Raw genomic sequence first — 12,864 nt, forward strand, 5'->3', positions numbered from 1 at the left:
AGTTCATTCTGTGACTACTACAGTTCTTGCTGTTTGAACTACTCAGCTGCTTTTGACCAGTTAGAAAACAAATAACCAACATCAGCACAAACAACACTCAACCACCTATTGCTTTCAGGAAGAGGAAGCCTGGAGCAGCCCTGGAGCAGCTACAGGAGCCAGCCTCCCCTTTTCAGCTCCAAGCCACACCAGGCTGGCCCAAGAGATACTCGCCCAGCTGCCACAGGGCAGTGCTGGAGCCGCTGACCAGTTACTGACCCAGTAGCAAATGATGTAGCTGTGTTTGATTTCTGTGTGAAAATGCTGATTTGTAACTGGTATTTTAATCCCTAGGAAACACAGCAAGTTGGTGTAATCTCTGTAGCCCTTGTCCGATATTTAATATAACAATATAATACTCAAGCTACTAATATATATCTAAAATACACTAATACTAAAAATACTAATACAACAATATAACTCAAACTATTTAACACACAGGCATGACTTACTATAATAGAGAAAACATGATTTGCAGCTGGTGAAAAACTTCACTGAGTAAAACTCATGTGAGCTCTGACCCTTTAGGACTTTTTGGGCAGTTACACATTATTTATAGAAATTATGATACATACTTTGAATTCTGTCTTTGGAAGTTAACCAGATCAGGCCAGTAGCACCATCACAACGTACAAACTTCCTTATCACACAGATAGGCACAAGGACTGTGGTTTATTGCATATATGATTCACCCGTCCCCAGCTGTAGCCCATGAATACAGAACATCAACACTGCACAACAGGAGAATTTAAATGCAGGGGAAGGACTCCAAACTAGGTGTGTGACAACTCATGGGGTATTTCATTGCCCAGAGAAATCACCATCACCTATAGGTACCTTTCCTGACCTTTTAGCTGGAAGAACCTGTGATCACCCACACCCCTCACAGGTTTCCAAGATAGGGCCCTCAATGATCTCTTGTACAAAGTATGCTTTGCTCTCATGAATTTTGGAGCTAACCTGATGTGCAGTAAGGCAATCAAGACTTAATTGCATTATTCATCTCAATATGTTCCTGTTGTATTCAGAGAACAGACTATGGGCCCTCCTGTGGCTAATTTAGCACCTGCAAATCCCCATCCTTAAAACCAAAGGCTGAATAACCTAGTGAATGAATTTGCAGGAACTACACACAGGCCAAATCATCATTCTTGCTAGGAAGACTTTTTTTTTTTCTTTAGAGACTTTGCACACACTTTCCTATCTCAAAAGGAGACCATCATGTCCTAGTTCTTCAAGACCAGGCTGTATCCCACGTATTTTTAATATGTATTTTTAATTCCTTTTGACAAAATCTGAGCAGAGTTTGAGGGAAAGGAACGTACCTGGAGGATCTGGGCCATCATCAGATTGGAGCTGTTAACAGGTACCTCCTCAGCTGCCATGGAGCATGCACAGGCTATTTAAGATAAAATAGTTAAGAAGTTCCTAATGAAGCCTTCTTCACCTAAGCCAACAGACTCTGCACTGATACATACGTAGACTGATCAAAAAGCCATTCTGCTGTTCCCACCACAAACACAGCAGCTTTTAGAAGTCTGAAATAAATAGTAAGCGCAGTAAAGTTGAAGACTTTTTGTCTACATTTGCAAGGTGCTATCTTCCCTAATTCAGATGATGCAACAGTGTTAGAATTGCCTGGTCTTATCAGCTGTGCTTATTCCTACTGTTTGCACCCTCTAAGATGCTTCAGAGTTTAGTAATCACTACTGCAGATAACCAAGCCTCAACAGCAATTTGCATGTTTACCCTGCCCCCTCCATATTTTGCCTCAAATTATGAATTTCAGCATCTGGAAGACAGTGGTAATAGGACTCCATACCTTAAGTCACATAACCATAACATACGCTTATGCTGCTTTCTTGGCACAGTAGTGAGACTGTTTTTCTTCAACTCTATAACCCAAGCTGGACACCTCTCTAAAATCTAATCTCTAAATTAAGATTTTTTTTTTTTTCAAAACCACTGAGTATGCATGACTGAATATTTGTTATGCAACCCTAACAACTACCCTTTTCAAGAAAGATTCCTGCATAATGTGAATACAGAGAATCCAAGGCAAACATGACTTGATCTTAAAACTTTAATAGTAAAAAAAGTGTAAAACCAAACACACCGATGAAAACTTATCAGTAAGAATGAGAATTTAAGTGTTCAAATTCAGAATAGTGCAAATTTTCTTCACTCTCCTCCTGCCTCTTCCAAACTTAAATCACTTTGGTTAAGATGCTCAGAAGTATTGGCAAAAAATGAACTTTTGACTTACATTTTTGGCTGTATTATTTCTAACACATACAGATTTAGTTTCAGTATTTACAAATAAATCTTAAATACTTCTCTATGAATCAAAGAGCTGTACAGATCACTGTCACCTTTACTCACACCTTGTTTTCTAACATTTTGAAATTGGTTTCAAGATGATTACAAAACTGTCTCCCCAGCAGGTAGCATATGCTTCTTAAAACAGCTGAGCTGATCCAGTCCTGATCAGAGGACCTAGTTTCTTGAAGCAGTCCTATAAAATGTGATTATTCAGGTTTTAAACATTTGAGGAAGGATCTTATACAATGAAATTACTCTTGATTTACACCAAAGCAAGATTAGAACTGGGGTCCACTGTCATACAGGCTTTGTGCTAAACTTTTCCTGCTACAAAAAAGCACAAGCAGCAGTTATAGCATTCCCTTAGAAGAGTGAAAACAGCCAGAACACTGCTACCTTGCCTGAACATCTTTTTTGATGGGTCAGTCTTTAACCGATGCCTCTAACTATATCTGAAGCCATGTAAGATTGCAAATGAACACAAAAAAAATGCATAATACAAAAAGGCAAATCCATAGAAGTTTACAAGTACACTATAACCACAAAACTGGAGTATTTCTAAAAATTTGGGTTCAATGAAAGATACAACAAAACTAGCTTTACTAGTTAAATAAATTATTGCTCCATTTGACTCCATGCAGCATTGAAATGAACTCAGAACCCTTTTCTCTTTAATCTCTCATAAGAAGTGATCGATATTGAAGAGAACATGAGGCTCAGATTTACTGTACATTGCACTTCAACTTTAAGACCTAATACTTGCTATTTAGGTCTCCTGTGGTCTAAGCTATCAAATGAATACATTGTGCTCACCAGAACTAAGTATTAAGAAACACCAAATGTTTAATATAGTGACATAAGCACTTTTTTTCTTTTTTAAGAAGGCAATCACAGATTGCAAGTTCTATAGGGTTGTGAAAAAACAAGTAGTGATCTCTTTCAGAAACTGAACTGAGAAAACAAGCTGTTCGCTATTCTTCACATATGGTTTAAATCACATCTTAGGCTCGCTTCTGTTTCCAGTCATTACAGTCAAAACCCTGACTCAAACAGAAGCAAGATCAAGGACACCTCTAGGAGGAAACTACAGATCTGAAGAGTTGGGGGCACATACTCGATGGCCACGCAATGGCCTGCAATGCATGCTTTTCCTGTGACACCAGACATTTAAGATAACTAAGACCTCCTTCAGTGAGATACTGAAGCATACATCTAGTATTAAGCAGGAGTACTCACACACATTTAAATTTCTTATTGAATTGGAGCTGGAACTTGATTCTTGCAAATCTGACTGCCAGCTTCAGAAGTAATGAAATTTCCAGTCAGAATTTCCTGATGAAGTTCACGTTAGAACAAGATTGTCTCCACTGTTCACCTACTGTACTGAAGTAATTTAGAAATTCCAAACTAAGTGACTTCCAACCTTTTGTCCCTCCAACCCTCTCCACCGTCAAAGACAGAAACTTAATGCAGCATTACAAGTAAGGGCATGATTCCTTCATAAGACTCCTAAAAGCATTAGCGCAATGCCTTTAATCTGGTTTGATCGCTCTTATTTTTAAATAACCCTATTTTTAAAGATCTGGATAAATACTATTCCTATTAAACCATACTTCATCATTGTTAAGCACCATGGATCTACTTCCTTTGGGCACTGATACAAGAGCTTGTAATTAAATTTCAGTTTCAAGGCTTTAAAATACGGCAGCTGCTTCAGTAACTCACACTGGAATCTAATACTTGGAAAACTGCCACTTAGCCTGAACAGTTGTATGCAACTTGGTGTTAAACTCTTCCAGAGAACAGCCGTACGCAAATGCTTATGCAGTAAATCAGGGTAAGATTTCAAGATAAGCAGTTAATTTCACTTGGCTATTCTACGAGTGGATTAATATTTTTTTTTTTCCACAAGTCATTTGTGCAGTGAGCCCATAAAGAGATTATTTTCTCTAAATAATCTTCAATTTAAAACAGGAACACATCTTTGTAATGTTGCTTTCACACTGGCACCGTGCTCTCTTCTTCAAAGATTTAGTCATTGTGTGGTTTCTCTGGAATACCCTGTGGATAAAGGACAAACACATGTTATATTTTAATGCCATCTCATACATGACTATATTATGCAGTATTTTCAATGATTAAATAGTCAACGAGCTTCAGTTAGGCTGACAATGACCTAGTAGACATGGCTTCTTATAAAAAGCTCAAAGATGTGCTCCTTAACTGTGGACAAAAAAGTCACTATGGGTCTGTGCTGCCTCAATTAGGGTATTTGATAAATCCATCTACCAATCACACTGCTTTTTATAAGACTTTGTGAGCTTTCCTCCCTATCTCAGTTTATTTCTTAGCAGAAGGTACACAGTGCTTCACTTAATGGGCATTAATTCAGTTTTTTTAACAGCCCTCTTTCAAACTGTCTTCAAGCATAAGTTATTTTCCAGTCAAAGCCTGGTATCAGACAGACTTACTCATTTCCTCCTAAGTCATTTTTCTAGTATGAAACCCTATACTAAGTCAGAGTAATAAATTTAACCAACTTTTCTTTATAACAAAGCTTGTACTATGTCCTTCTCATTCTAGAGCCAAAATGCCGATGTATTTGCAAGTCCTGAATGCGTTCACAGTTCTGCAGCCTCAAGCGGTAGCAAACAATTGGTATTTGTGAGGTCCAAGTTCTGAATACTGCCCTGGTTTGCCAGATGTTGAGAATGGCGGTTACAACTCAAAATGAAGTGTCGCCATGCATTTAACCCAGCTGATGAGCACTGACTGAGCAACTTTAGGTGTCGTAACAAGCAGCAAGAGCTGATGGCAGCAGCAGCACCTTCAGCATTTCTTCTGAAATCAAGCTATTAAAAGAAAATGTTGGGTTTTGTCCCCAGGCTGATAGCAAAAATAACCCCAACAAACAAACAAAACCCAAACCCCTCTGCTAACAGGTTTGCTTAAAGGTAACACTGCACTTGGTTACTGCATGTAAGCTCACTTGAAATCCAGTGACTGAAAAGCAGCAAGCACCTCCCAGTTAATGTTTCTCAGGATGGGAGGGGATGTCTCAGAGACACTTCTCATTCTATTTCTTCCGATTTCTTTTCTAACTGCAAAAGCTAGGCAGGGGCTGAGGAAGAAGCAAGGCAACTTTACTCCACTAGAGTATTTTCCACAGGTGCCTCCTTCTACACGAGACATGCCCAGAAAATATCTACTGTTTGATCTGCAACTGTCATATGCAGCCAAACATCTCAGGGACCACAGGAAAATATAGCTACAAAAATAACAGTTTTCTTCAGGTTTAGTTTAAAAAAACCGCAATATTCCACCTTCTTGCCACATTCACCATGGCTGACAAAACAGATAGATCCTTTTGAGTCATCTCTATAGAAGAAAAACCTAATAGGCCAAATGTTACCATTCTGGTTTAGAAGTGGAATTCTTCGAATTTCCAGCACTGAATGCTTCAGTGACTTGCAGAAGTGTTCCCATGAAAATGCTGGGCTTCTCCAAGTTTTTCCAGACTAAGCAATTGTAATGTAAAACACATGAGAAGATACTTCTAGATAACCAGAATAGAATGCTTTGCCTTGTCAACTTCCCTCTTTCTTTGTAAGGAAGATGACAAGATTGACAGGAATGTTACAGGCAGGAGCCAGTCTCATTTTAACCACATTCAGGTGAGATGCCAGGTGAAAAGAAAAGTCAAAGGAAAAAAAGAAAGAGTCCCATGTGCCTAAATTTATTTTACCTCTTTCTTTAAGGCTCCCTTCCTTTGCTTTCTAACACAAGGAGCACAGCAACTGGAAGTACTGCATATGCCAATGTAAAATACAGAACTGTAGCATATAACGGGCTGTAATTATATTCTGAGACTCTGCTTGCAACAGCAAAGCTTAAATAAAACTATATTAATTTTTTTCACTTGATGTGAGTGGCAAATTTAAAAAGAGACATTATACCCTCTTTCCCCTATACATGTAGTCCTGGGAAAAAACACATGCGGATAGTATGCACCACTGAGATGTGAAGGGGGAGTAGTGAGCTTGTATTTTAAAGAACCTCAGAGCAAACCAGAATTGACTGTGAGGTTAAGATTGTGACCATGGTCCCAGGAAATCTGTGACTTGGTATCAAGTCAGCATGAAAGAAAAACCTCAAGAACAGGAGCAGATTTGCCCCTTTTTTTTTTTTTTAACAGCCTTTTCTACAAGAGGTTACTGTTAACTTAGTGTAACTGAGAATCAACACTGAAGAAACTGATCTTTAATGTTAGCCAGTGGTGGTGAAGCAACATGGCTCTCTTCCCCAGCTTGTCTGAAAGCCTGTCAATCTGCAGCATCAAGTTCAGACTACCCACATTACAAGTACATTAGCATCCACCCACTGGGTTAGCAAGGCCAGGCAGAAGAGACAGAAAGCCTGTTCCAGGAAAGACTGCTAGCTTTAGACTAATCTTTTTACTCACTTGCGGTTCAGTCCCAAAAAGCAGGTCTCCCCCTTACTAAACAGTTCAGAGACTAATATTTCAGGAACTCCCAAGTCTACAAATGCCCTTCCTTCAGTAAAAATTAAAGGCACCTAAACCACAGCAGCCTTGGAGAAGGGAAATACTTGAAGGATGTTTTCCAGGATAAAGGATTTATGTAGCAAAGACAAGAGAAGTTAAATCAATACAGTATTAATTATTACTATCCATCACTGTCAGAACACTTTTCACAACCAAGCCTTAGACCGATGTGCAAGCATACAGCCAGGTTTACTCTCAAGTATGCTACGAGGAAATAATTACTTAAAAACCTAACAAATGAGATAGTAATTTATACTATATTATCGCATATATGGAGAACTTGAACTACATCTTGAGTGACCAGAAGCAATATATTTGATTCTAGAGTGGTGGAATTTAATTCTATACAGGGACACATCCTTTCATCTATATAACAAAAATGCTTTGCTGCATAAACAGAGAAAGCCCATCTGTGTCTCAGTTTTCTAGGTGTTAATTCAAAGTACTGACAGAGCAGGAGTGATTAAAGTTCTCACCAGAAGTGGCGTACTGATTCCAGCCTTATTTAGACTGTTGCTGGAAAAAGTTAAATACAGAAGATACTCAAACATTTACTGAGACAACTCCCACTCTACTGGCAACACAGGTTGTACACTTACAGTTCAGTTCTTGGGAACATATCTATTAATCTCTGTCAGTTTGTGAGTCATACCCTTAAAGGCATAGTTTGTTCTTGGACTAACAACAATGGAAGGTATTTGGATTGTAAAATGAAATGCTAATTATACAGTAATTACCATAGCCAGTTGGCGTCCTATGTTTCCTACAGTCACACCTCCTGAGAAAAATATACATGGAAGCCAAGAACGGATGTAAAGAAAATCTGGGGATGTATACCTAGTAAACAAAAGAAAGTAAGTTAGAGACAAGTTATTATCAACACCTTACACACTGTTAACATGAGGCTACAGAATTGTCTCCCTGGGCCCAAACAAAAAAACAGTAACATAGGAGAAGAAATAGGGAGACCAAATAAGCCTGTTAACTTAATAAGGTTCTAAAACCCAATGTCCTAGCCAGCAAACTTTAGAAATTCTCTTTCCTGAGAGCCAGTTAATGACATATCAAGCCAGCAGAAGTTCAGTTTGTTGAGCTGTTACCGTTTCAAGATACATCCCAATTTGTCTGCTCTCCACCCCCAGTTCTTAATCTGATCATTTGGAACAACTGGACAATTAGCTGCCTTAGACAAACAAAATGTTTTATCATAAGAACATGCTAAGTATGTCAATAACTAACTTCCAGTGCATGTGCACCCCTTTTTTTAGTTAAGACAAGAAGAGTTGAAATAGTGTTTTAAAAGCAGAACTTACTGATAAACACCGTTATATACAAGAAACTGGGTTATCAGAGTTGCTACAAAGGCTATTGTAATTCCAAGTCCGAGACCACTTCTTGAACGATCAAATGTCCACCAAAGACCCAGTGATAAGGCTGCTAGAGTCAGGGACAGCTGGACGTTGTTTGCAAAATCTAATTTCTGGAAAAAGATGTTAAGGACAACCCTTTTAAGTCTGCAGACATCCTGCTAATGAAACTGAACAAGGGAGAACTCAAACTGAAAGTGAGCATGATTCTGTATCTCTAAATACAATACATTAAGGATCTGGTTTTCAGACCTGCCGAGCAATCATAGCTCTTGCTGACTTCAACTGGAGTGTGCGTGCAAAGGCAACATCAATTTTTGTCACATGGAGCATCTAAAGAATATACTACATTGTAATATATTTAACTTTTACGGATTTTTGTCTGTTAACCCAGTTATCCCTGCTGATTTAGGTTTTCTGCTCAAACCATCATTATTCAACACAAAGAACACTCTTACTGAACAGTTCAGTGTACCTCACTAGTTAATTGTGTTAAGTACTAGATGTAGACAACATACAGATTAAAATAACACAACTTATACTGTTATACTTGCAGTTAAACCTGACATACTATGATGCCTATCCCTCCCCAATCCCAGAACCCTCCCACAACTACTTTTAAGTGATCTGTGTTATCTAAAAGTAACTACTGCAGTATACTGCAGGTCTCATAGAAGTTTACGTCTCTGCCAGTAGCACCATCCTTACCTTTGTAATTCTCCCAGACCCAAATGGGAGAGAGTGTTTCATGACACCAGACTAAGCACATCGAGTAACATGTAAACTAGTTCAAGGATACAGCACTTGCATGATTAATGCCAACAAAAACTGCTATACATCGCATTACGCTGGCCCACTCTCTCTTGAATTTGTGTGGTTCCCCAAGGTGGCTGTCAATGCAGGGATACAGCAGGCCCACGACAGCTGCAAGAGAAGTAACACTACTTGTACTAACTGTTACACAATGATTACTTCAGTATTACTAAATAATCATTTAGCAAATAGGTGCTTGACAAAGTAGCAAGGTGCTCATCACACTACTGTAAGCTTGATGAAGACAAGACAATTATTACCCCCCTTTAGAAAAGAAAAAAAAAAACACTCTAACAAGCAATATTCTGTTTGAACTTTTAAAACAGATGTATATTGTAATGTTAAGGTATCTGACTTCAAGCTCCTTTTCTCCCGTAAGCATATTTCATTTGACATCCTGAGCAGATGCTCATTTTGTACCAATAAATAACAAAAAGGCTAATTATGGTGAGGAATGGAACATGTATTTATTGCTCATGTGCAGGGTGGAGAGCTTTATGAAGTTGACTCGTTAGCTGTGATTCAGGCCCTAAACTAAGTATTTGCCTGGACTCAGAAGTTTCTCAGCAGAGCTGTTTTCTCTCCTGATGGGCTGTAAGTCAGCTCATGCTGCCATCCAAATCAGATGAATTTTGATACCAAAGAAGCAGAGTTGAACTGAAAGAAGCACCTGCCATCAGTCATATTTATGTCAGGGAACAGTAACTACTCATACTATTAACCAAAGTTTTTATCCTCATATAGCATTTTCTGAGCCTTATCAGTCTGCAGATTGGTTGCAGAAGAAAAACATCAGCTAGTGTTAGCTCAGCTGCTAGCACAAACACTACGTAAGTTTCATTCTTTTAAGCCTTGCAACTCCATGGTTGCCACCAGCCCCAGGGTTAGACCTGCTGCTTTAACATGTATGTTTGTGTCCTTTCCTACCCTCTTTTTTCCCCTGCCTTAAACTCACAGGAAGGGTAACTTCTACATTAAGAAGGCTGCAAGACATACCATTCTAAGAAAAACATGTAATCTGACGCTGAAACAGTTTCATTATTCTGATGCCAGTTACCAGGACTTTTACCTTACGGTAACATCTAAATGTCAAAGTTCAATCCAACCACGACAGGACTATGAGAACTCTCATTGGAGCGTATCTCGTGGCAATCTCTTACTACAGTTTATTATCCATTCAAGTTCATGGTTTATCATTCATGCTCACTCCCTTACTATGCGGTACAAATAGCATGACACTATAACTGCATTAAAAAAAAAAAGACATGGAAGAGTTGTTTGAGTACTGTGAATGAAAATTAAAAAAAGTATACTATGGTGGGCTTATTTCCTAAGATTTAACGCCTTTTTAATCCCCCAACCCTTCCTCAAGGTCTTATTTTGTTTTGACGGGGACAGGAGGGCGTTGTTACCGCTGGCGCACCGGGCAGGCCCCGCTCCTGCGGTATTTCGGGAGCGGCTCTGGAGGGGTCCCGGGCGGGGGGCGGCGGGCAAAGGGCGGCCACGTGACTTCCTTGTTTTCGGCCCCGCCCGTGGCCAGTTCGCGCCGGCAGCCAATGGCGAGCGCCGCCCGCCACTCACCAGTTCGCCGGCAGCCAATGGCGGGCGAGGGGCGGGGACGCGCGGCGGCCAACACCCCCCGACCCCCACTCGTGCCCCGCCGTGGGGAGCCCGCACCGACCCGACACCGTCACCGCGGTGACACGGCTGCAGCGGCGCGTTTCCACGCCCGCCCCCGCGCTGGAGCAGCTCACTAGCACCTGAGGTGCAGAAAGACATTTACACACATTCAGAGTGCAGCAGCTCAAAACAAAGCCTGCGGCCACGCGTGGGTGGCTCTTGCGCGTGTGGGTAAAGCCGGAGTGGGCACGCGTCCTTGTAAAAGCCAGAGTTCACAGCACCTACTCCAGGTGATGGAAACACTGAGCTCCCACACGCACAAATTCAGCCCCACCGCCTCTCACCCCCACGGGGGGATGGGGAAAAAAAATCACTCGTGGGGGTGAGGAACTCACCTGCTGCTGTCCCGCAGCACGGGGGCACCCACCAGGCAGAGGAGAAGAGAGTGGAAATCACTTCGTCGGGGAACAGAGTCACGTTTCTCTGGATCTGCAGCAAGTTGAGCACCAGGGCCATGAAAGCACCCACGACGAAGAGGACCACGCTCCGCTGCACCAGGTGCTGACTCAAGTTCAAGGTGCTGCTGCTGCTGCTGCCACCGGAGGTGCCGCTGGCCCTGGAGGTGCCGGGGCTGCGTGCTCCGTGACCCACCAGCGCCAGCGAGGGGCTGGACACGGAGGAGCTCAGCATCTCGCCCACCTTGGCGGCCAGCCCGGCGGCCGTGCCCCCCAGCCGGGTTCTGTGCCTTCCCCTGGCCGTGCAGGAACAGCTCCAGCCGCAGTTCTCCAACCTGGGCATTGGCTTCACCGCGCTCCTGAAACACACGCGCCGGGACAGCCCGTTAAAGCCCCCGACAACGGGGCACACAACGCCCTGGCACACCCCGCCGCCTCCTCCGGCGTCAGCCAGGCTCCGCAGGCACCGGGCGAACGGCTCGGAGCCCGACGGGCCGCGGGGAGACCGGACCCACCTCAGCATCCGCAGGGCCAGGGGCTGCGCCGCCTCAGCCCGGCATCGGCGGGGTCCCCGGCCCTGGTGACCCGAGCGGCTCGGCCCCAGGGGAGGGACACGGATAGGGACCCCCAGCCCCCTCAGACCCGCGCAGCCCCTTCTCCCTCGGGGACAGGATTCGCTTCCCGGCTCGGGGGCGTAAAACCGCCCCCCTCCCCGGCCCGACCCTCTCACCTCAGGGGGCTGCGCCCACCGCCTCGGCCCGTGTGGGAGGGCCAACAGCCGCCGCTCTGCCCCTTCCCTCCCGGCTCGCCGCCGCCAGCCCGCGCCCCGTGTAAGGTTTATAAGCCCCCGGCCGCCGTGTCACGTTACCCGCCGCTGACCTACCCGCGGCCGCAGGCAGCGACGGGCCCGCCGCTCCGCCAGCCCTCCCCTCCCCTCGGGCCGGGCCGCGCCGGGCGGGGGCGGGGCCGGGCGCGAGCGCCGAGCGCGGGAGCCGCAGCGCCAGCCCCCGGCGCACCGCGTCCAGTCGGGTGAGGCGGCGCAGCCAATGGCGGCCGGGCGGCTGATATGACGTGCGGGACACACCACCCGCCTTCCCCCCGCGCGCCCCGCGCCGGGCCGCGGCCAATGGCGGGTGGGGCGGGAGCGCGCGGGGGGCGCGCGGCGCCCCGGGGCGGGACGGGACGGGCGCGCGACGCCGCCGCCTCGGCTCCCTCAGCGCTCCCCGGGCGAGGGCGGTAACGGCAGCGGGGAGAGCCCGGGGCCGCGCTGTCCCGCCAGCCCAGCCCGGGTGGTGGTGGTGGTAGTGGTGGAGATACTGGTGGTGGTGGTGATGGGGCCGGTGGAGATAATGGTGATGGTGAAGGTGGTGGACATACTGGTGGTGGTGATGGGGGCGGTGGAGATGATGGTGGTGGTGAAAGTGGTGGAGATACTGGTGGTGGTGGTGAAGGTGGTGGTGGTGGAGATACTGGTGGTGGTGGTGAAGGTGGTGGTGGTGGAGATACTGGTGGTGGTCGTGATGGTGGTGATGGAGATACTGCTGTTGGTGGTGGTGGTGGTGGAGATAACTGGTGGTGGTGAAGGTGGCCTCCGCAGCCCAGCCCTCACCTGCTCTCCCAGCCCACCATCGTGGATTGTTGCCTTGGGAGATGGGAGTTAGTCATGGGGATGGTTGAAGGTGTC

The 12,864-nt window shown here is 44.5% G+C and overlaps 1 protein-coding gene across 2 annotated transcripts; it reads right to left on the bottom strand.

Moving 5' to 3' along the window:
- Positions 1–589: 589 nt before the first annotated feature.
- On the bottom strand, positions 590–12,128 carry INSIG1 (insulin induced gene 1). Of its 2 annotated transcripts, none has more exons than XM_068405263.1 (6): positions 12,064–12,128; positions 11,121–11,539; positions 9,092–9,216; positions 8,239–8,405; positions 7,663–7,762; positions 590–4,422 (listed from the first exon to the last, which is right to left on the bottom strand). In XM_068405263.1, exons 2-6 carry the CDS (start codon positions 11,521–11,523, stop codon positions 4,393–4,395), a joined length of 825 nt encoding a protein of 274 aa, XP_068261364.1. In that variant the 5' UTR covers positions 11,524–11,539; positions 12,064–12,128; the 3' UTR covers positions 590–4,392. The 2 variants fall into 2 exon arrangements, with proteins under 2 accessions (XP_068261364.1, XP_068261363.1); XM_068405262.1 differs by having other exon boundaries at positions 11,911–12,122.
- Positions 12,129–12,864: the final 736 nt, after the last annotated feature.

This window comes from Nyctibius grandis, chromosome 7 (assembly GCF_013368605.1).
Source record: "Nyctibius grandis isolate bNycGra1 chromosome 7, bNycGra1.pri, whole genome shotgun sequence".
Lineage (NCBI taxonomy): Eukaryota > Metazoa > Chordata > Aves > Nyctibiiformes > Nyctibiidae > Nyctibius > Nyctibius grandis.